Raw genomic sequence first — 24633 nt, 5'->3', positions numbered from 1 at the left:
TAAACAGTGGTGTTAGTTATGTCGTATAATACATTTTTTATTTAATTTTGTTTTTGTACAACCATAAAGAAAATGAAACCTCATTTAATAGGTTAAGGTCTCTGTGTTCTAAGGTGCTTGATATTTAGGATAACAGATTAGAGTAAGTGTTGAGATAAGAAAGTAAAGATACCCGAGTAATCTGACAGCTCTTGAAACAAACCTTACTGGTGGCCAAAGTTGGAAATTAAATTGTGAGCAAGTGATATAACAGGTAAATTAATTATTTTAGACAAACCAGGTAGTTGCTTGTGATTAGCCATGTCACACCTTCAGACGAGTGCCGATTTGTGACAAAACTGCATAGGAGTTAGTCTGCAAAAATTGGAATACAGTATAATGGTTTATCCAGAAAATATATTTAAAAGCACTGAATAATGAGCTTGTGAAAACATGATATTTTTTATTATATCATTTTAACAAAAAGTACACTGTAACAGGATTTCTTAACACACATCACACAAATATTAATTTACAAAAGAACATGAGGGGAAAAAAATATTGAACAAAAACTTACAAATGATAGCAGAACACAGTACAAAAAAAATGTATTTAAAATTCTAGGGAAAGAATTAAAGTAAAATGGTGATGTTTTTGTGTATCAGGAACGGCATATGGTATTCTTTAAACTAGAATATTCCTTGTAGGCATTTTAGAAATTGTGTTTGGTTGTGTTATATTGTAGGTGAAGAATAATGGATCCTCAAAATCTGCCAAGTAAATAAATCTTCGGTACACAACAGTTTCTATTTAAGTCACACATGTGATCTCCCATCCATAGAAGTCATGGAACCAATTTTCAGATAATGATGCCTACAGAGCACTCTCAAGAATCCTCTCATAGATAAACATTATCCAAATTTGTAATTATCTTCCCAAGATTGTTGCAGCACATAGCATATTGCTATGATGGTGGGTGGTCTTCACCTCTGATTGCCTTGTACTTGGCCATATCTTCAGGAAAAACTTTACTCAACTCTTGGATTAATAGGCTTTTGAATTTCTGTAGAAAAATGTAAAAAAAAAAAAAAACACTGGAAAATCAGACAGACATTTAGTGGTCAGTGCAACAACTAAAATATTAAAAATATTGTTAAAAACATTTGCTATAATATAAAGCAACCCAAACCAGACATAAAACAGGATTTTGGTACTTACCGTTAAATCCCTTTCTCAGATTCCACAGGGGACACTGGAATCTCAGTACAGTGGGGTATAGATGTGGGATAACCGTGAGCTGGCACTTTAATTAATTTGAATAGTAGCTAGCTCCTCCCCTCTATACCCCCCTACAGGTCAATCTAAATAAACTGTGCCCGAGGAGAGCTGGAAATAGAATAACAGAGGAGAAGAGTACTAGAACATACACAAACAACAAGCAAATATGCAAACAAATCAAGCAGACCTTGAAGAAAAACTTGACTGTCCAAACCTGGCAGAACAATAACAAATGCAGGTGGAACAGCGCCGGGTGGGCGTCCAGTGTCCCCTGTGGAATCGGAGAAAGGGATTTAACGGTAAGTACCAAAATCCTGTTTTCTCCTTCATCTACTAGGGGACACAGGATTCTCAGTACAGGGGGACGTCCCAGAGCTCACATCCCAGGCGGGAGAGCGCTGAGAACCCTGCAAACAGCAGAGCCATACTGTGAAGCAGAAGCCGAAAACGTGTCAAAACGGTAAACCTTTGTAAAAGTATGCCGGCCCGACCAAGTGGCCGCTCGACAAAGCTGGGTCAGGGAAACGCCACAGGCAGCCGCCTACGAAGGACCCACCGAGAGCGTAGAATGCACTGTGACTGAAGTAGGTGGTTGCTTTGATGCAGCCAGATGGATTCGTCTGACAAGCCTATCTAGAAACAGTAGCCTTAGAAGCCGGCCAGCCTGGCCACGCCATATCATATTGAACAAACAGCGTATCCGACTTCTGGAGGGATGCTGTCCCATCAACATAAATCCGAAGAGCCCGGACAACATTTAGGGATCTGGAGGCCGAATAATCCTCTTTAAACACTGGAACTACAATAGGTTGGTTGATGTGAAACGCAGACACTACCTTAGACAAAAAGGATAACTGCATACGTAGCTCAGCCCTATACTCATGAAAAATGAGGTAGGCGTATGACAACAAAGCACCCCTAGCTCAGACACACACCTAGCAGAGGCGAGCGCCAACAGGAGAACCACTTTCCATGATAAAAATTTTAATTCCACTGTGTAAAGGTTCAAATAGGGAAGATTGGAGAAAAGAGGACCAATTCCAAATACCTTGGTGCTGTAGGAGGTACAAACGGGAGGTTGTAATCTGACAACCCCTTGTAGAAAAGTCTGGACATCCGGTAATAACGCTAGTTGCTTTTGAAAGAAAATCGACAAAGCCGATACTTGAACTTTTAAAGATCCCAGACGAAGACCTGCTGATAATCCAGCCTGTAGAAAAAGAAGCAGCCTGGCTAAGTTGAATTTTGACGTTGGCGCACCCTTGCGTTCAAACCAAGCGACATATGCCTTCCATATGCGATGATAGTGCTTAGAGGTAACTTCCTTTCTAGCCCTTAACATAGTAGGAATCACCGCTTCTTTCTTAAGATAGCCCTTTCAACAGCCACATCGTCAAACGAAGCCGCTTTAAGTCCTGATAAATAAACGGACCCTGTTGCAGTAGATCTTCTTGCAGAGGAAGAGACCACAGGTCGTCTATCAGTAGAAGACGCAGGTTGGAATACCACGCCCGTCTGGAGCCACCAACAGAATCTTTACCCCTTCTCGTTTGATTCTTTGCAGCAGACGAGGAAGAAGGAGTGGGAGTGGTGGAAACAGGTAGATAAACTGCCAAGGATCTGTTAGAGCATCCAGAGCCACTGCCTGTGGATCTCTTGTCTGGAGCAGTAACATGGCAGTTGATGGTTCAGTCTCGATGCCATAAGATCTACCTGAGGGAGACCCCAAGGCTGAATCAGTTGTTGGAAGACCTGCGGATTGAGCATCCACTCTCCCGGATGAATGTCCTGTCGACTAAGGTAATCGGCCTCCCAATTTTCTACCCCTGGTATGAAAATTGCTGATATCGCTACCGCATATTCCTCTACCCAGGGAAGAATGCAGCTTACCTCCCTCATGGCGGACTGACTCTTGGTACCGCCCTGTTTGTTGATGTACACCACAGCCATGTCGTTGTTGGACTGCACTCTGATGGCCTGGCCCTTCAACAGAGGATGTGCCACCTGAAGAGCATAGAACACGGCCCTAAGCTCCAGAATATTTATGGGCAGTACTGCCTCCAGCCAAGTCCAGCGGCCCTGAAAGTGTCTTCCCTGAGTCACTGCCCCCCATCCTCTCAGACTGGCGTCTGTGGTGAGGAGAATCCATTCCCACAATGCAAACCTCTTGCCTGCCAATAGGTGAGAGGAATTCAGCCACCAAAAGGAGACATGTCCGCGTCCTGGGTGACAGTTGAATTCGCTGGTGAAGAGGTGGGACCCGGACCACAGAGAGGAGGTCCAGTTGGGATGGATGGGCTTGGAACCTCCCGTACTGGATGGACTTGAAAGACGCAACCATCTTTCCCAGAAAGTGAATACACAGGTGCAATGATGCAGTATCATGTGTTGGATGGAGGGGACTTTCCTGCGGAAGAAATACCTACTGCGCCACTGTGTCCAAAATCATCCCCAGGAAAGGCAGATGCTGTGTAGGCTGCAGATGAGATTTTTGGTAATTCAGGATCCATGTTGCAACAGCAGAGTCTGTGTTATCTGCATGTCCTGCAGTAATTTAGAGACTGACAGAGCCTTGAGGAGTAGGTCGTCCAAGTAAGGGACGATAGTAACCCCTTGTATCTGTAGAAGGGCCATCATTACTGCCTTGACCTTCGTGAACACTCTTGGAGCTGATAAAAGACTGAAAGGTAAGGCCTGCAATTGAAAATGAGAGGCCCGCACTGCGAACCAAAAGGAATGCCTAATGAGGAGGCCAAATGGGAATGTGGAGATAAGCATCCTTTATGTCTAAGGATACGAGAAACTCGCCCCTCTCTAGCCCTGCAATGACGGATTGCAGGGACTCCATCTTGAACTTGAAAAAGTCTGCAAATAAGGATTGAGATATTTCAAGTTCAGAATGGGTCTCACCGAGCCGTCTGGCTTGGGAACCACAAACAAGCTGGAATAAAAACCTTGACCCTGCTGGTGGATAGGGACATGCACTATTACTCGAGAAGACAGTAGCTTTTGTATTGCCTCCTGTATAACAACCCATTTGTCCGCAGATGCTGGCAAACCGGTTATGAAAAAACGAGGAGGTTGGATCTGAAAATCCAGCTTCAACCCCTGTATAATGATGTCCCGGACCCACGCGTCCTGGCAAGACTTGATCCAAACTTCCTTGAAGTTGCAAAGGTGAGCTCCCACCCTGGGGTCCCCCAGGAGAGAAGGGAGCACGTCATGCAGGAGTCTTAAATGAAGCCTTATCCTGCTGGGAGAATGCAGTGCCTCTACCCCTGCCTCTGGGACCACGGGAGATAGCGAGAGCGCCTCTGCCTCTGAATCTCCCTGGAATACGAAAGGATGGTCTGGCAAAGGGCTTCCTGGGGGGAGGAGCAGCACATGGGAGATAAGTGGACTTACCACCTGTGGCTTGAGATATCCACGTATCCAGTTCCATTCCAAACAGAGCTTCTCCTGTGAATGGGAGCGCTTCCACAGCTCTCTTGGACACGTGACCAACGCGGGTCGAAGAGACACCCCTGCTACAGTGTACATTGACTTCAAGGTAGTTTCTAACTAGCTCCTTTAAAGACACTGCCCCTGGAACAGGGAGCACTGTCTTTTTTGACAGACGTGACACTGAAGGGTCCACTGAAGGAGGTGTTTCGCATAAACACCTGCTTTCTGCAGGAAAGGGATAGTATGATAAAAGCTTCCTTGAAATCTGAAACCTTTTATCAGGGTGTTTCCACGCTGAGGTAAGGATCTCGTCCAATTCCTCAGACACTGGAAATGAGGCTGCCAGTCTTTGCTTCTTAATAAAGATAGAAGGCCTAACCTCTACATGATCCCTGTCCTCAACATGTAACACCTGGCGTATCGCTGCAATCAACGCCTGGTGCCTGCTCCTCTATAGGGTCCGGTACCTCCCCTTCCTCCATATCAGGCATGTCGTCCTCTTCCGGATCATTCCACATAAGAGGATTCGGTATAAGTCTCCTGGTAGGGACACTTGAGGACGATGCCACGAGAGGAACCTGGGCTGACATAACCCTTGTGAGCCCTTCTACAGACCTGGCTAAAGACAGTGCCCAATCTGGTTCAGAGAAGGCAAACCTCTGAGATCTTTCAACCTCTCTCTCCCTGTGAGAATCTTCTAGCTCTGCAGGCATTTGAGACATGACTGATGTAATTTTATCAGTCCATGAATTTTGTGGGGATGCTGCAGTCTGTGTTTCTGAAACACTTCTCACACAACAGGGAACTGGATGATAGTCCCTGTGTAAACTTCTCTGCACAATTCTTACAGGATAAAGTTTTTTGTTCAGCCTTAGGTTCCTTAGGTGACATTCTACCACTTCACTGTACACAGCACACAGAGAAAAAAGGTAGTGATACAGGCAAACACCACACCCACAGACTGTTTGAAGAAGAGAAAGGGGCATAGAGGGAGATTATGCCATCAACTCTGCCCAACCAGCTCTGCTTCAGAGACCAGTGTTATTAACACAATAGAATGCTGTAATCACTGTGTAAACACAGTCCAAGCTGATGTTCACAAGTTTATCCCCACTGTGCAGGCACAATCTGGGCAAACAGATCTTTTTCTGTGTGTGTGTCAGCAGCCTGTGTTTATAAAATAGCCACCAGCCTCCTTCTGGAAGCGCTGGGAGGCAGAAGCAGAACTGTGTGTTAGGCTCCGCTCCCTCCACTCTTGCTGCTTAGTGTTTGTAATGCCCGTCTGCCATTTCCTCCTGGCCACCCTGCTACTCAGAGTGCCAGAAATCACTAACCTTCTGCTGCCAAATGCTTCCGGCGGCGGGCTTGCTAATGGGGGAGCACGATGAACGCCGCATGCAGCGCATCTGGCTACCCCCCCAAAGACAGTGATCGCTGTAGCTGAAGACCGCACCGAACGCTGCAAGCAGCGGCGGTGAGGTCTCTCGGCAGCTCCAACGAAGCAGACAGGCAGGGGCAGTGAGCTGCCTGTCTGATCCTCATGCTGATGGAGGATCCATTGATTTTTAGCAGAGAGCTCTTGTTTATAACCAGCTCCCTTGGTACAAAATTTAGACTGACCTGTAGGGGAGTATAGAGGGGTAGGAGCTAGCTACTATTCAAATTTATTAAAGTGCCAGCTCCCAGTTATCCCACATCTATACCCCCAATGTACTGAGACTCCATTGTCCCCCTAGTGGATGAAGGAGAAATAACATTGCAATAAAAACACAGAAGTGAATAATGTAACTCTTAAAAACGTGTCATTTCTATTTTTATTATTTTGCACTGGAGACAACCATATACTTTGCTTACTTACTAGAATAGTACCATGTAAAGTTACAGTGGGCTGAGGTAAATAGTACAATGGGCAGACCAATGTCAACAACTCAATACAAAGTCTATTGGAACATCAGAAAACTTCGGGTTTGATCTGTATGATGCAAGCACTCCAATTGGGACTGGCAAACCTTGGGACTTAGCTGTTTAATATAAGAGCCCCCTATGTTGGTCACACTATATTAGCTAGCAGTCTATCCCTAATTCCCTTCCACCAGGACTTCTAGCTCTCTCAGCCAATTACTGGTATTATGGTCATATTCAAGACCTGCTATGAAATCATGTACAGAGCAGCTAAGGAGCTAAACAGTATGTGTTTTCGCTGCCTCACAATGTGCTGCGATTTGTTTACAGAAAAGGAAAAGTGAGCAAACAATGGGTGTGAAACTAAGTTAGTAACAGGCACCCTGATACAATTCAGGGGCTACACTGGACGACCCTCTAACCTTCAAATGGGCCCCGCATTACTCTTAAGCTGGATACACATTTATCCAATCTTTGGGAGATCCAACTCCCGACATTGGACAAGTGTGTACCCGCCACCGATCGTTCCGTAGACCAGATCCTGGTTGCCTGTCAGGTCTCCTGGTTCTTAAACATGCTTAAAAACTAGGAGACCCGACCGTCGATCAACATCGTAGTGTGTAGGCTGCAGAAATCGGAGTTGAGCGACCAGTCTCCGGTCCCAGCAGCCCAACACACCATCACCGTGGCTGTGGTGCGGGATCTGGTGGGATCCCGCACCGTCCGCCACTGCTGCGGGACGCAGCGGGAAGGGCTGTGGTGGGCATGACCGCGAGCATGGCGCGGGGTTTCCCATTTCAAAAATGGCATAGCGGCACCATTCTTGAAATTAAAGTTGCCTAAGGCGAGCCAATCACGACTCGCCGTGTTATCATCCCATCCTTTCTGCTGGCTTATATAAGGCAGCGGGTGTCAGTCCAACAGCAGAGGAGGAACGAAGAAGAGCTCCTGAAGATAGAAGATGCCGGGGAAGTCGTGGATGGGTGGTGGCCATGAAAAAGACCTTAAAGGCCGCTCCACCAGGTGAAGGTGCAGTAAAATAAAAACACAACACCAAACGTTTTAATATTTGTTTTACGGGGGGTACTATAGGTACCAGCGGGCACTTGATGACCCTTTTTTACAGACAGTTTGTAAAGTATTTATTAGCATGCAGTGATGTTTATACAGTCACCCTAATAGACTTACTTTGCTCCTATAATTAAGCTCATGCGAAACGGAGGTCAGGCTGAGCAGAAAAGTAAAAAATATAACTGCTCAACATACAAGGACAACACATATAAAAATACTGAATTAAACACAGGATCAGTAATGGTCAGCTTATAGCCCCCTCCTGAGGAACAATAATATTATTGTACAACATATTATACTACAATTGGTGTAATAACAGTAATTTATCCGATTTGTGGTTGAGTGGTGTAAAATATATTTTGAAGGTTAGTGATCCGTATTCACTATTGTACAGATTTCCATGAAGGACTAACGAATGCATTGGATACAAGTCAGCTTATAGTTTTTTTGTGAAGACATTATTAGAAAATCACATAGCAAGTTACCTTATTGATACATGATAAAATTTAATGTAGACAAACTATAGCATAATTAGATCATCATAATAGTCATTCCATGCCAAATCTTCCCCAAAAAATTTTCAACCCGACCATCTCAGATTTTCGTGAAATTTGGTAGGATGGTAGACAATATAACGTAACTTTCATATGTAAAATTTTAGCCCTCAGTGATACATGCTACAGGGTTGCAAACATGACGAAAAAAAAAAAAATTATATTTGCAAGGTCAGCTAAAATGAATCATAACTTTGCTTCTAATTGTGGTAGAACTTTCATGTTGGTCTTGTTTTGTAGCTAAGGGACCATAGTTTTCATAAAAAATTGTTTAATATTTAAATATTGATTTTTACATTTCAAGGTCACGATGTGACCTTGCATATCTAAAAAAAAGTGTATATTTAATTTTTATGTACATAAAGTATGTTATACACTTAAATACAATCGCTCTTTGGAATACGTTTAATTTTGGGAAGCCTTTGGGAACAGGAGTAAAATAAATATTAAGTACGGCAGTTGAACCCTTCTTGCACTGACCATGCAACTGGCAAATTCAGACTCTGGGCCTGATTCAGAGCCGGACGCTATTTGCGCTCGCTCATTCAGATAAAGGGGCCGGCTATTTAAATTGAGCGCTCGCTCTTTGCGGTCTGTTGACGCCTCTATGTCTGAGCGAGCGAACGAAACATGCGCTCACTATTTTGTAAAGACGCCCCCTGGCCGCTAGCATCATACGTCATCTCCGCTATTTATTAGATTAATCGAGTACATCAAAAGGCGTCTGAACTGCTCGCAGTGCTTGTGGTTGGATTTTCCTACCGCAATCATGCGAACAGTTCAGGCTAAGAGACAACCAAGTGACGTGGTCGATGACGCTGCTTTGTTAATTATGCACACCCTTAAAATGCCCGTTTTGACCGTTTGGCACGCCTACGTTCGGATCTCCACTCCCAGTTTTCAAGCACCTTCCCCTGTTACCACCCACAGACGCCTCATCCTGTCACTCAAATTAGCAGGCACTCGCAATTTTGCGCACACACGATTTCCGACCGCACTGACTGGTTGGCGCATGCGCATTACGACCCATACGCATGCGCAGATGTGCGAACATCGCTCGGAGCGAACGAGCGGCCACTTACGAGTGGCTCTGAATCAGGCCCTCTGTTCTAGGGATGACCATCAGCGGTTTTCTATCAATGGGCACCATCGGTGCTATCCATCGATGTTACAATATCAATCTATGGTGAACCATTGACTGTTTGCAACACTCGTTGGCCACCATTGTCGGGGGCCTTGCAAGCAGCAAGCCAATAAAAATAAATAAATAGTGGGAGAGACGAACGCAGGCGTGCCAGTGCGTTTCAATGCCGTTGCAGGGGCGTGCATAAATTAGCCACTGCATTATTATCATCATCTATGTATATGGCGCCACAAGCGATCCGCAGCACCTTACAAAGTACAAAAACAAATAGGTTGACTAGTGACTTACAGTACTATACAATACAGTACAAGGAACATGAATAATATACATTGCTAAATAAGCAACCATAACACCCAGATAAGCAACAAAGCAAAGTAACCAAGTGTTAGGTGCCCTAGTGGGGAGTAAGAAGTAGATGAAAGAGTAAGGAGAAGCACAAGAGGGTAGAGGGCCCTGCTCGTAAGCCAAAAGCAGCCACAGTATTGATAGCGTGCGTAGATGTTAGCAAATTCTGAGTAAGGTCAGGGCTTGTGCAAGTATGCTTATGGGTCCGATGTTACTGATTGTTTCGCTATGTTCTCCTAGTATACGGATGTAAGGGGAAGTGGGCGTCCTTATGTCAGGCTGCGTTCGCAAACATTTCAATAGCATCGCTGATATTAGCAACTGCAGTGCGTGCATATAAGCAGAATTGCGAACTGCAGTGAATCAGGCCCTAAGACAGTTTACCTAATACAGTTTATCAGTGAATAGTGGTAGTATGATCAAGAGCGTGACTAATGGATAAGTAGTACAGTAAACCTGGGCACACACTAGACGATATCTTGAGCGGTATGGTCTATTCCGACGCATTGGAATGTCAAATCGTACCCACTATCACGATGTTGATGCGCGCTCCCGTGGGTCGTCCATCGAATCATCAGATTTTCTTTGTACATGCAAAAAGATCTGAGGATATCGCTAGCGATGCCTTGCTGCTGAATGCAGCATGGCCACCGCTACCTCCCCCCCCTCTCCCACCATCGCTCTCGGAAAAGGCAAGTGAGTATTTTTTTACTTACCTACTCTGGTGCTGCAATACCGAGATTTTGTCTGCTGTTAGGAAGATTCTCTGAACCTTTGAGTCCAAGAGGGCTCGCAGATGTACCATTCTTTGAGAAGGTGTCGGACACCAACGAAGACAGATTTGCCCTCAGGCTGTGGGCGGGGTATAGGGGGAAGGACCGGAGCATCCTGAGACAAGAAAAATCTTTGCTGTTGGTATCCGGTCCTCCAAGTACCACCTACACCCTTTTGTCTCCCTGCGGAGCCCTATGGATCCTAAAGAAACATGGTTTATGCTATTGCCATAATATGCGCCACAGCATGTACTTTATAAGAATTAAGCGCCCCCAATGCACAGTACATATAATCAAACCCACAATGTATGTGTGCGCAAATATTACAGGTATAGAGATACAGATATGTGGCTTGCGCTAGACATCTATCTTAAGACTTATAAAAATAGACGAACATGCTAAACCTACCTTCATTGTATCAATTTTACCCTTCACTTGCTCATTCTTCGCCAATGCTCGTTCCAGACACTCTTTTGTGTAAAGCTGTGGATTACGGCCTTGGTCAATGTAACTAGAAAATAAATATACAATAGAAAATATAATACTCTAAAACAAGTGTAATAGATAGTAAATAGTATTTTTATGCTAATCCCAGGTCCTGTTGGAATCACAAATAGCTGGTCTGTACTCCTAAAACACTCTATCCTGGATAAATACACAGTGAATGCTCTCAATAAATATAGCAAACAGTTTCAGTTCCTTTTCATCCATGGATTGAGGCTAATTGGATAGTAACACAACCTTCTGTATGACATGAAATGAAGATACAACCATAGTTGCCAAGTCAACTTATAACAAGCGGAATTGGGCTTGTTATTTCTGCAAGCTGCTTGTTTTGAGACTTTTTTTTTTTTTTTAAAGGTTGCTAGTTTTTTTAGCTTGTTTTTATAGTGTGCATTGCCGAGGCACCCCTGGAGCTAATTAAATGTGTGTGAGGGAGGGGTTTGCATGAAGGAGAGGTAAACTAGATGACAGAAATGAGGCAGGTACATGGGGGCGAGTTAAAATTACTGAGGCTATTAAAAAGAGGGGATAATGGAATTAGACAGGTGACAGGAATGAAGGAGGTAAAGAAATGGGGTGAGAAAAATGCGGAGAAGAGGAGTCAGGTAAAGGAAAGGCAGATACACACTAGATGATTTGTCGCCTGACACTGTTATTTGGGCTGACATAGTCCACATCGGTCAGTGTGTAACCACTATGCATGACCCTGCGCACTTCCACGGGTCGTCCATCGGAGACGTTCAGTCGGCCTGCATGTAGGGACGATGGAACGACCCAAACGCCGGCATAGTGGATGGAGCCGGTGCCAGACATATCAGACTTTTGGTCACCACATCATGCAGTATGTATTGACCGCCCGATATATATTGCGTGGTCGGGTGTCGTATCGCTGGACCCCCTATCGGCAAGTGTGTACCCAGCTGAAGACTGGCAAGGGAATGATGTATGAAAAGAGGGAGGAGATAAAAAAATATGGAGGCTTGTGTAGAAGGAGAAATGCAATATAGGCAGAGAAGGCTGTGCATACACTATTATAATTAGGTTAGAGAAGAGGGGGAATAAAGGAAGTTAGGCAGGTAGAGAGTGAGGACAAAGACACCCCCCTATAAATTGGGTTTTTCTATTGGGCTTTTTAGGATTGGTTTAGGCTTGTTTTTTACTTATAGGTTGCTTGTTTTCCATTTCAGAGTTGGCAACACTGTATTAAACTTTTGGAAGAATGTTGGATTGTTTTTCCAACCACTTTATCCTAGTATACATTTAAAAAGGGTTGCTTGCATAAAAGTGCTTTTAATGCTTCAATCCATTTGGCAGACTAGCTGCCAGCAGGAACACTACACCTTCTGTGTCATCCATTTCAGAGAAGCTTCCTATATTGGTACCTGTGCAACCAGAGCAGTAAGCAATAGATTGAGATTCCACAATGGACCTTATATGGGTGAAAATCCTCTTCAATGATCAGAAGAAGAAAGTGATTTCTTCTGAAGCCCACTTGGGGCCTGATTCAAAGGTGGACTGTAATGCGTACGCAGCCGCATATCCACACTCGCAGCTGTGTAAATATGCTGTTAGCAAAGATCACCAGAGCATAAAGATGCCTACTGCCGTCTTCGTACTTATATGTGCGATCGCAAACACATATCGTAAACATCGGCAGTCATTTTACTCTGTCGCAGCCTAGGTAGCTCTTCTGCCACGCAGGGCTGCGTATGCACTTGCAGTGGCTAATTTATGCACGCCCATAAAACGGCGTTCAAACGCCCAGGCACGCCTGCGTTTCCTTAACCATCCCCCTTCAACACCCCCAAATGGTCACTTCCCATCAATCAATCTGCAATGGGCCTCCGTGGTCTGCGGACTCACACAGCTAGCTTCACGCACTGCAATGCATGAACGCAATGGCAAACAATCACTCAGTCTGTGTACAAATTGCAATAGCGTCCACCTCTGAATCAGGCCCTTGGTCTCCAATATGGCACAGATACTTGTACCTTGACCGAAAATAAGGCAAGAACTCTAATAAATTCAACCTACACAAAGTCAAGGATGTATGCAATAGTTGCTCTGGTTGTATACGGTTTAGAATCACAACTCCCACTGAATTGAATTGTTCCCTTGTCTGCTACATGGAATGCTGAAAAGAACTTTAGATTTCTTTCGCCCAAGACATTTTGTTACCTCCACTATTACAGTTTTGCTTCTGGTGCCTCCCTGGTTGAATTGCTTTATTTTTTATTAGCCTAAAATTATCCCAAAACCACCTTTTCTTGCATTTTTCATTTTATTAGCTTGTGATTAAGAAAAAAAAAAACACTAGCCTCCGGGGGGAGGTTAGGCGCCAGCCCGGGAGGTTTAGGGTGCGGGAAGGGGGGTTAGGGTTCACCTGAGGGGGGGGGGGGGGGGTTAGGGTAATACCGATGTCGGTCTTCTGACCGCAAGCATCCTGTCTACCGATCATTCATTCCGATCCATATATATTCATATTTTTGTGTGGGGGTACAGTTTTTTTTAAATGGTAAACCTCTGATTTTGCTTTGCAGCTTTAATCATGTTTAGAAGTAGAAGGGATATTCTGGGAGAGATTTACCAAGTGTTGGAGAGATGAAGTGGAGAGATAAAGCTCCCAACTGTCATGTTACAGGCTGTGTTTGAAAAATGATGGGAGCTGATTGGTTGGTACTTTATCTCTCTCCAATAATTTATACATCTACCCCACTGTCTGTTGTACGGTCTTCCTGGCCTATAGCAATTGCAACTTTAAATTGTTAATATGATGAAAATACATAGACCTTTAATCCTGTGACAGTGTTTGATTTTTCCTTCACATGAATTTAGCACAATGGGGTTTGATTTGACTACAAATAGAAGAGCCCCTTTGCATGGGAGTCTAGCCAGGCTATTTTATAACAGAGTATACCTGTTGTACAGGAACATAAGCAGAGGGCTCTCCTAGCCACTGCTTCTGCCAGTAGACCTGGCTAGAAAAGTAGTCTTCATTCTAGCACCCTGCACCTGTCACAACACATGCAGTTCCTCTAACCTGCCTGGAGTGTAGCTCTCTGCTCTGGTGCTTCTAGCACACTCAGCTGAGATTTATCAGTTTGCATGCTAAAAGCACCAGAGCAGAGTAACACCCCAGGCAAGAAACTGCACGGGTTTCAACAGGTGCAGGTTGCTAGAATGAACACTATAAAAGCAATGGTGTCCAAAGAAAACGCACACAGCAATTCTTCCCATCTTTACACAATTTCAAAACTAGTTAACAGGTATTCAAGTTATCCTTCTCCTGGACATCCATATGAATGACTAACTCCATAATCTTCGGGGTCTGGCCACTGAGACCATGGCAATACCAAACTCAGATATAAAATATTTTTATTAAAGAACTCGCCATCTTTCTATTTATTTGGTCTCTAAATGGACCCCATCCTCAAAAAGAATTGTATTTCTGGCAGACATACTAGCAATGGCTGCATCTACCTTGGGAATCTAACTCCATTTCTGCAATTCCTCATCATTAAATGGATACCTGCATTTTCTACCAGTGCATGTTCCTTACCATCACATTTAGCAAGGAAGGGTTAATCAGAAGCTGCACATACTTAATGCTGCTGTATCTTGCTTCCCTTCCACAGGTTTTACAAGAGTACTGAAGAGAGGTGTAATGTCACTAAAGCTATCCCAATTTAGTAAAGCAGACAAAAGATGAAGGAAAACCTAATTCTTCTATCGCATGGTAAATTATGTACTTTACTGTACTTCCGATGACTCTTTGAATCATGGTGTTCAGCTTTTCCCCCAAAAAAGAATATATCCAATAAATTGAAGAGTAGTCAAACAGTTTGATTTATATTTGATATCCATGGTTACAACCATAAAGCTCCGGATGAGAACAAAAGTCCAAATAGAGAAGCTTCACACAGAAAGGCAATTCAATTCTGTATGAATTCAGTACTTTTCATTAAATATGGTCTAAGTTATCTTGTGTATCCTTATGATGGATTTCTTTCAAACTGCTGTTCCTGAAAAATAGATAACTGCTGCTTATCTATGTAAATGTCACTGTTTATTGAAGAAATGTTCAACAATTTGTACTATAAACTCTTTGAATAATGGTGCATACACGCAGTCAGATAAAAAGGGACGTTCTAAACGATAAAGATATCGTTTATATAGTCCTTTTTTTTTTAGCCCCCTCCAACGACCATCAATGCACGGGCACGGATGGTCGATACCGACCACCGCCCGTGTATGCAGGCAAACCTGGTTAGCCTGTTTACTATAGGCACCCACGTCGTTATAGTAGTTTGGTGGTTGGTGCATGTGCTAGATGTTCGATATCGAACATCCAGCACATGCAGGATGATCAGAAAATGATATCTGATTGTCCCGTGTACACGGGCCATAATTCTGATGATCCCCATAGAATGGATATTTATTTTAAAAAAAAAAAAAAAAGCTGAAACTGGGGTATACTCTATTCCAATGATTTTGTTAAGTGTTTAACCTGCTACTTATATTAAAGTATTAAAAGATCTTTGTTCCTCCCGATTTCTCCCAAATCATTACTTAATATTGGATCAACTTCCACAAAATACCTCAGGAATTCACTGGCACCTGAAGGACAAGAATGTGCATCCTCTATATTAAATTTAAGAGATCTGGGTCTCTTTAATTCCTTCTCAAAGATACATTTGTCCAAAATTTAATCCAGTACACAAGAATTTTCTTTTTTTTCCTGAGCAAAGTAACAGTTAACACACATACTGGTCCAACATAACCATCAAAGGCCTTATTACATATTCCACAAACACAGCAATACATTTTGCAGGGTTTTTTTTCCTTCTAGCAGGGCCTTCAAAACTACTCTGAAAAGAAATATATCATACTCACAAACTAAACTATTTCTACATAGGGCCCCATACACTGTGCGATCTTGTGATGCAACGGGCGTTTCGACGGCCGACATATCGAGCGGTCCCCACACATGTAGCGATATGCCCGATATGCCGGCGCGTCCCCAGAATAGCGCTGCATGGGATTGTAAACCGCATTACCAAATCTCTTGTGCAGCATGTAAGGTCTGGTGGAGCGATGTACGATCTCATGGGAGCGCACACTGGCCGATGATATAGCCACAAACAGACCGATACAGCTGCAACCCGTCAGATCACACCATGTATGGGGGCCTTAATACATCCCTAAGAAGGTTGCTACACAATGCTATTCAACTTTTTCAGAGTCTGTTCATGCTCAGTTTAGCAGAGTGTGAGAGAGTGTTCTGCCCACAAGCACTTACAGTTACTGTATCTATATTACACAGTTCCTACAGGAGCCCTAATTGGATCTTGTGGAGAAGAAAAGGGGCGGGAGAGCACAGTGTCTTGTTCTGCTGATACAATGAACGGTGCCTCCAGTCCCCATTAGGAGCATCATATTGGTGGCTGAGGACAGCATTGCCAATTAGCTGGAGGGCCTCAGACTTTTTTTTTTTTTTTTTAAGTCATCTGCGGTAATTGTCGGGCATAATTGCAAACTCTGTGGTGCCCTTATGCACCAAAATGCAGGTGTCCCAAGCCCCATACTGCTCTAATGGAAAATAAGCATTACGGCAGACTTACCATTGATAACTCTTTTTCTTCGGTCCATACGGTCTACAAGGATACCTTGGGGGAGAATGTGATTGGAGCGATCCAGGTACCAAAACTTTAAGCTTTCAGGGTGCCCCTGCATTATATATATATATATATATATATATATATATATATATATATATATATATATATATATATATACACACACACAAATGTCCAGGGGTATTTTGGAATATTTTCAAATCATAATGAAATATCTTGGGAATGGGACCCCAATATACACACAGAATGCATTTGTGCGTTATATACACAGCCAGCAGGTCATTTTATACAATATTTTCGATAATTTTGTAGCTCAAGCAAAGTTTGTGTACAGAAATGAAATGTTTGCACCTTAGACAAAGTTTGTGTACATTGAACCATCAAAAATCAACCCAGGCATTCAGTTCTGTAAAGAAGCCCATGGCAGGAGAAGGAAGAACAATCGTACACCAGAAACTGTCAAAACATTAGGGAATCCGTGCAAGAAAAATAACCCAATGAAGCGAGGTGCGTCAGGGTGGGAGTCCTCTGGACCCTACTGACCTCGAAGAAAAAAAAATAAAAATCATCGTCAATGGGACGCCTTCCATAACTCTTAATATATTCTTCAGGGTCCATAGGGATCCGCAGGGACACAATGGGGGATGTCCTACAGCAGTTCCCCTATGGGTGGAGGACGCTACTGAGCAGAAAGAAAAGCTCATCACCCAAAAGGAAGCATCCCAAGAGGCAAAAATAGAACCTAATAAAAGAGCAGACATAAGACCACGTGGTTGCCTTGTAAAAATGTTCAACATGGGCACCTCGATGAAACACCCACGATAGTTCCACAGACCGAGTAGAATATGCTGCCACTATGTTTGGGACAGGGAGGTTAGCTTAAGTGTAAACCAGGGAGATGGTCATATGTAAACCATTGAGCCAGAGTCTGTTTTTGGCTGGACAACCTTGTTTGTTAAAACCATAACACAAAAAGAGCATCTGATTTTCGAACAGAGTTTGTATACTCCACATAGATACGGAGAGCTCAAATGATATCCAGAAAGATTACACCTACAGAAAAATCTGAGACTGAAAAAGCTGGAACCACAATTTCTTCATTCACATGAAGACAGAAGACTACGAAGAACAGCTCTAACCTGGTGAAAAAAAAAAAAAAAAATGGGGAGCAACAATAAAGTGCTGCCAAATCAGAGACTCTGTGTGCAGAAGAGATAGCAAGGAGAAAAAAAAAAAATTGTCTTTGCTGTCAAGCTCTTCTAATCTACAGAGGTTCCAGTGGGGGACCTAATAGCCCTTTGAGAACCAAAGATAAATCCCATGGTGCTACAAAAAGGTGACTGAACTCTGAGAACCCCCTGAACAAAAGAAAAAAAAAGAATTCTAACATCCGGCGAAGAAGCAATTTATTTCTGGAACCAGACGGACAGCGCAGAAAACTGCACTCCCAGGGTGGCTAGACAGAGACCAAAGTCTAACCTAGCCTAGAAAAAAAGAAGTACTCGGGAAAACCTAAAAAAGGGTCATACTTTCTTGTGGAAACACCCAACAAAATGCCAAACTCTGTAACAGATGCGGGCAGAGGTAGGCTCTCATGCCCTAAGCATCGTTTAAATCACAGAAGTGGAGAAACCTTTGGCTCTTAAGATGGAAGCCTTAAGAGCCACCCCGTCAAGGACAGACGAGGCAAGTCCGGATGCTGTCAGGGACCCTGCACTAACAGATCCGGCCATAGAGGAAGAGGAAACAGACTATCTATGGATAGATTCCGTATGTCGGTGAACCAATGACATCTAGGCCAAGCAGGAGACTCTAGCATTACTGTTCTGCCTTCCTGCTTGAATTTCCAGAGGATCCTTGGGAGGAGGGAAATCGGAGGAAAGAAGCTTGAAGTCCCATCTTACTGCCAGTGCGTCCCTGAAGGCGGCTGAGAGGTCTTTGATCCTGGACACGTACCTGGACACCTTATGGTTGCGACGTGATTCTATGAGGTCTATGTCTGGTAGGTCGATAAAAACATTCATTGATTATTTGAGACCGCAGCCATCGATGTTTTCTTAACATCGTTTGAGGGCTGCCATCGCTGTGCAGCATCAGTGCCTGTCAGCAGGGCAAAACCCCCCCCTTTTTTTCTAGACAATCGATGGTTTGCAAAACATCGATGGTCAGTGGCCATCGTGTGTATACACACACACACAAATATATACACACACTGATGAAGTACAGAAATTATATAAAGGACAAAACGTGTTGCGGACCAGGGTGTACCCCGATGTCTATGACCAGCTATTACCAGATAAGCTTATCATACGGTATATCTTAAATGTAATCCTCCATTTTCACATGTGTGTTTGCTGTATTGTGAACACATTTTTTGGAAGCCACTACACTAGGAGAGTGCTCCTCTCTCGGCTTTTTTCTAGGATTTGGAGTGCATTGCTATTGGCATTGGGCTACTAGAGGAATCATCTCTGTGGAATCAGGAAAAGATTAAAAAAAAAAAAAAAAAAAAAACACAATGCTGGCATTTCTGGGTTAATGCAGTACACATTATTGATTGAGTGTGCCGTTTAGAATTTACTACACTATAAAGGCGCTTGTTCTCACTTTTTTTTCAGAATCCTGAAATCATACAACAAATGATTTGCTAGAACATACAGCTGCCATTGTGAAGACAGGACTATAGTGAAACAAGGCTTTTGTTGTATATATTTTCATCTGCATTTACACATAAATATACAGATTTGAGCGATGCTGCAGAACCATATACATACATACGATACATACAAAAAAAAAAAAAAGTGTCTTTACTGCCCGATCACTGTGGCCAGCAGTGACATGGGCACAAGGGAGGCAGAAGAGGCGGAGCTGCTCCTGGCCAGAAGGAAGGAGGAGGTGGTGGGGGTTGCCCCCAGCCAGGAGGAGAAAGCTGTCTGCGAGAGAGCAGCTGAACGGGGGAGGAGAGGGTGCTGGCGGGTAGTCACAGCAGCAGCCATGAGCGGCTTTCAGGGGCCACGGCTGCTGCTTTCTGTGGACGTGACAGAAGCCGCTGAAGCTGCGTGGAGAGGAGAATGCCGCTGGCCGGAATCTCAGCAGTAGCCGCGACTGGCTTCCAGGAGCAGCAGCTGCTGCTTACAAGAATTAAGGTAACGGCTGCCCTGCAGCCACACTGCGGGGGGTTACGCAAGCATCCCGATCACTGCTGACCACAGTGATCGGGACTCAGCAGCAGCCGTGACTACAGAAGCCGTGGCTGCTGCTACTATGAACGTCAACCATGCTGGAAGGGGGTGATGCTGGGTGCCCGATAACTGTGGCCAGCAGTGATCAGGACAGAAAGGAGGGGGAGCCGCAGGTGTAGAGGGACCAGGAGGTCCCTCTGATATAGGCGGCTGTGGGAAGATTAGCTTCCCACTGCTGCACAGTGGCCATTTCCGATTGGTCGAATCAGATACGACCATATCAGGTACAGCGGTTAAGACATTCTTACATTTTCCTAATCTGTAGGATCTTCAAGAGGAGATGCCGACGGAATAAGCAACGTGCGTTCCTGACTACATGTCAGGAACGCTTTGGAGGGACAGCTCACTTAGTACAATCAGTTGCTGGGAAAGGATACAAAGATGCTAATCTTTTTGTTTTACCCGGGTTACTCCATGCCTCTTCCATCAGTTTGGTGAGCTGGGTACCCCTGTGAATCCTGAAGAAGAAAGGGAGGCTGTATTTCAGGTAGAAGGATTCCCTTGCTGTGTGATACCACCAAAGCGTTTCAACTCCAAATGACACCTAATTTGGAGTTGAAACACAGTGGTGGTGAACTCTACCCCGTATTTGTGAGGCAGATGATCATTATTTTCATTTACCTAGGATTTCTGTGTGCAGAGATTCATTAATCATTTTTCTCCCGGTAATAGATTTGGGACTACATTGGGAGAATGAATGATATATAAAATGTGTGAATAGGAGAAAGCGCCAAGGACTTTATCATCAACTGCTATGTAGATGTACTGACCAATAAGTCGGAGCACAGGTTGATCTGATGAATCACTGGATAAGACTGTCCATCCTTTTCAGCAGTTATAGTGAGTCAGAGGGCACCTAGATGCTCAAGGAAGCAGATTATGCATTTCCCAGTGTGTGTAACTTCAGATGAAGTTTCTTTGATATTACTGCACTCATCTTGAGACCTCCCATATTTTAACTACACTATGTAGACAAAATTGATTGGATATCCTTGCACAAGCAAAATGCATACCATTGCACATGAGTTCCAAATGGCCACTAAACACTTTGTAGGGAGGCCAATGCACTTGCAGTTCTACGGAAACAAATGTTTTTATCAGGACGGCAATGCCACCTGTCATGTTTCCAGGGCGACGCTGGACTGGTATACAGAGAATTCGGTAACCCAGAGGGACTGGCTAGCTAAGAGACCAGATCTTAACCCCACTGAGAACCTGACACTAATTGGAGCAACGGGTGCGTTCTAGGCCGACTAGACCTTCTTTAGTGTTAGAGTTGGTCACTGTACTTAAGGTGGAATGGCAAAACATTCAGCCTGCTGTTATCCAGTAACTTGTGGACAGTTTGCCAAGAAGGGTGTCTGCTGTAATCACTGAACGTGGTGGAAATACAAAGTACTGACGTCAATAAAATATTGTTGATCTATTTGCTGTCAGTGTCCAATCACTTTTGTCTACATAGTATACAAGCTGTCTATTGCATAGATGAAAATAGGAGATAAAAGAACAAATGGCTACAACTCTGGTACCAATTAAATTTAACCTACTTACTGAAAAACATGACCACCACTGTTTGCAAACTTACAGCACATTTAACGATTTTGCATATGGAGAAAATCTGCTATATATCAGTCATATTTTTTCTCCTCAGATATATAATTGGGAACAACTGGTCTGCTCCATACAGCTCATATAGAACACTTAAGAGTGTTTATTTACTAAGCATCTGGTTCTAAAACCCGGCGCTTCTGATCGTGTTAATGCCAAAATTTAAAAAGAGCAATGATTTTACTAGCATAGAAAAACACGGATAGCAATAGCATTGCCCTTTTAAATTTCATGCAGAAACACGATCAGAAGTACTGGGTTTTAGAACCAGATGCTTTGTAAATAAACCCCCAGGTGTTAAGTCCTCAATTATAAGGCATCGAAGCCTTTTGACAAATAATCAACTCAACATCCTTACATTGATTTTTGTTAAGGGAACAGGACAAGGCTTTTTTTCTGATGGCCCATGGGACACTACGGTCAAAGGCACTGACATTCAAAATTCTGGGAAGATGAACTATTAGCAAGGCAGTGAAACAGAAATCTGAAGAACATTCTGCCAGATTGGAACACGAAGAGGTGAAATTCTTCCTTCGGCTTGTACCATTCCATTCATTGCCTTGGACTGGGTACTGTATGAATTAGTTGTGGTTGTTCATATCGTAGTTTGGAGCAACATGCTCCAAGCTTTGTACCTTACATATTCAAATTTGAATACATGAATGTACAGATATTATATTATATCAATTATATTTAAAATAAACTCAGACCCCTCACAGTATACACAAACATAAGCTGCATTTACTGGATACTTACTCAAACACTTCCAAGGGCACAGTGAGATCATGAAGCTGTTGCCGACACTTGTCTATATCCTGCAATCCTGCAACCATGAAATTCCTGTAGAAATATAGCCAAACAAAATAAGGAGCTTGAAGTACTTAGAGCCTAGTCATCAGTGGCAAATCCAGAAAACCGTGTAATTTTACAGATACTAACACATTTCACTTATTAGTTGAATGAAGAAGCGGAAGAGTGATGTTAAAGTGTGCCATTTGAGGTGTATGGAACTCAAAACTTTTGTGAATTTATCAGCCTAAAGCATGACAACTTTGAGCTTAGGGCCTGATTCAGACACGCTCGCGAGCGCTATGCGCTCGCAAGCGGGTCAATGGTGGCTCAGTGCGCATGCGCACGACGGAGCCGGCTCAGTCGTGCGCATGCGCGAGACCCGGATAGCGACGGGCAAGCCGTCGCTACGGGTCTCGTACCAAAGGGGGCGTGCTGTCGATGTTGAGTTCCCATGGGAAAGCCTACTGTCTGGGGCCGGCCCCACTGACATCACAAGTGATGTCAGTGGGAGTGCTTTCAGCTCTGTTAGAGCCGAAAGCACTCTAAGTCTTGCGGCAACGAGACCTACCACAAGGGTCTCGTCGCAAGCCTGGTGGTCGCGTTGGTCTTGACCATCGCTACCATCTTCCTGGCCGCTCGCTATAGCTGTGGGTGGCCACCCACAGCTATGCGAGCGGCCAGGAGGCCGCTCTAAAAAAAAAAAACAGAAGGCCAGCCATGATTCAGAGCGAGCGCTCTGTCAGAGCGTCCGGCTCTGAATCAGGCCCTCAGTTCCAACAACATGGGTGGAGAAGTGAAGAGAATGGCTCAGCAGCCAGAGTGGTGCAGTAAAGTGACTGACATAGAAGTGTGTAATTTGTTGTGTAGTGAACTCCTTTGTAATGTCACATTTTTGCACATTGTGTTTCTATAATAATTAAACGTTGCATCTTCTGGCCACTATTGCCTAGTTGATTTATGTAACATGCATTGAGGAAGACCAGTCATCTGGCAAAGCTAAATACAAGTCTAATTGTCTTGAAACTAGACAGTAAGGTTAGTCAATAACTGCAGACACTCAGGTTGAGATCATCAACAAAACTGAAAGTATATGGTTTAGAGCTGTGAATTTTTACTAGTGTTCACACTATGCTTATTTAGCGTAGCGCTGCGTCCATTTTTTAAGTGTAAATGCACCCTGCCCTTACTCAGAGCATTGTGCAGGATCTTATTACAAGTCCTCGTGCTCTAATTGCCCTCTTGCGGTAAGCACAGAGATGCAAGAAGGGAATTCAGTAGATTGAGCAGGTCAGCACAGTACAGCAAATGTAAATGTTTATTTCCTGCCCATGAACACTGTCACCCAGTTTCTAGGAGACGCTGTCCTCTCCGAACTGCATCCTAGGGAAGGGACCATAAATCACACCACTGCTGCAGCTGAACAGTAAAAGAACAGGAAAGTAGTACGTATACACCGCTTTAGCAATGATTCTAGTGACTGGGGTTTCCCCTCCACCGAGAAGAAGTTTTATGAATTTAATTTAACACTTTGCTAAACTTTTCTATTTTACAGTGCCAAAAGAATTTTACCAGCTTCAGCAACCATGGACACATTATGATTATTTTGATGAGGATTATGATGACTAGAGTTATATAGGTATTATACACTTACCAGCCTCTGTAGCTTTAGCAACGCTATGAGTTGCATCAAAAATTTGTCCTTTAAAATTAAAATGTGCCCTCCTCGATGATAAGAACTCTCCACTAAAAAATTATAGCGTGAACATCAATTCCAACACCATATCTAACTAATTTATATGAACACTAGTGCCTATTGTGAGGCTATAGGGTACTGGATCTGGGGTTCACCATTTAAACTCTCCAGTATGCCCACCCAGAACCAAGACTAAGGTGCAATGTTCTGAAGAAGTGTGAGCATCTTGGTCCAGGAGAAGCCTAAAACTCCAACACCTGGACTTCTCTTACCAGCTGGAGTGTATTACAAATTCTGAAGTGGGGAGAACACCCCATAGCCTAGCACTACTCCTCAGGATCAACTACCCCCACTCAAATGCTTTACTTTTAAAAGGGACTAAGGGCCTGATTCAGAGCCGGACGCTATTTGCGCTCGCTCGTCAAGAAAATAGGGGTGGCTATTCAATTGAACCGTTCGCTGTTTGTGGTCTGTTCACGCCTCTAGGTCTGAACGAGCGTACAAAACTTGCGGTCGTTTTTTGGGAAACTACGCCCCCCTTGCCGCTCGCATCCTACGTCATGTCCGCTATTTATTAGATTAATCGAGTACATCGACCAGGGTATGAACTGCTCGCTATTCTTGGGGTTGGTTTTTGCTACCACAATTTTGCGAGCAGTTCTGGCTAT

The 24633-nt window shown here is 43.8% G+C and overlaps 1 protein-coding gene across 2 annotated transcripts in view; it reads right to left on the bottom strand.

Moving 5' to 3' along the window:
- Positions 1 to 447: 447 nt before the first annotated feature.
- The window catches only part of MED10 (mediator complex subunit 10), a 28083-nt gene continuing 3897 nt past the window's right edge, over positions 448 to 24633 (bottom strand). The window contains exons 2-4 of one of the 2 annotated variants that reach the window (XM_088476282.1): positions 22237 to 22320; positions 10899 to 11001; positions 448 to 1042 (exon numbers count right to left, since the gene is read on the bottom strand). In XM_088476282.1, coding sequence (XP_088332408.1) covers positions 944 to 1042; positions 10899 to 11001; positions 22237 to 22320 — 286 coding nt within the window. In that variant the 3' untranslated portion in view covers positions 448 to 943. The remainder of the gene's footprint in view (positions 1043 to 10898; positions 11002 to 22236; positions 22321 to 24633) is intronic. The other variant, XM_088476283.1, reaches the window with a different exon arrangement.

This window comes from Taudactylus pleione, unplaced genomic scaffold (genome assembly GCF_031769625.1).
Source record: "Taudactylus pleione unplaced genomic scaffold, aTauple2 ptg000186l, whole genome shotgun sequence".
NCBI lineage: Eukaryota > Metazoa > Chordata > Amphibia > Anura > Myobatrachidae > Taudactylus > Taudactylus pleione.
The sequence above is the reverse complement of the archived record's forward strand: the minus strand, read 5'-3'. Positions and strand labels throughout refer to the sequence as shown.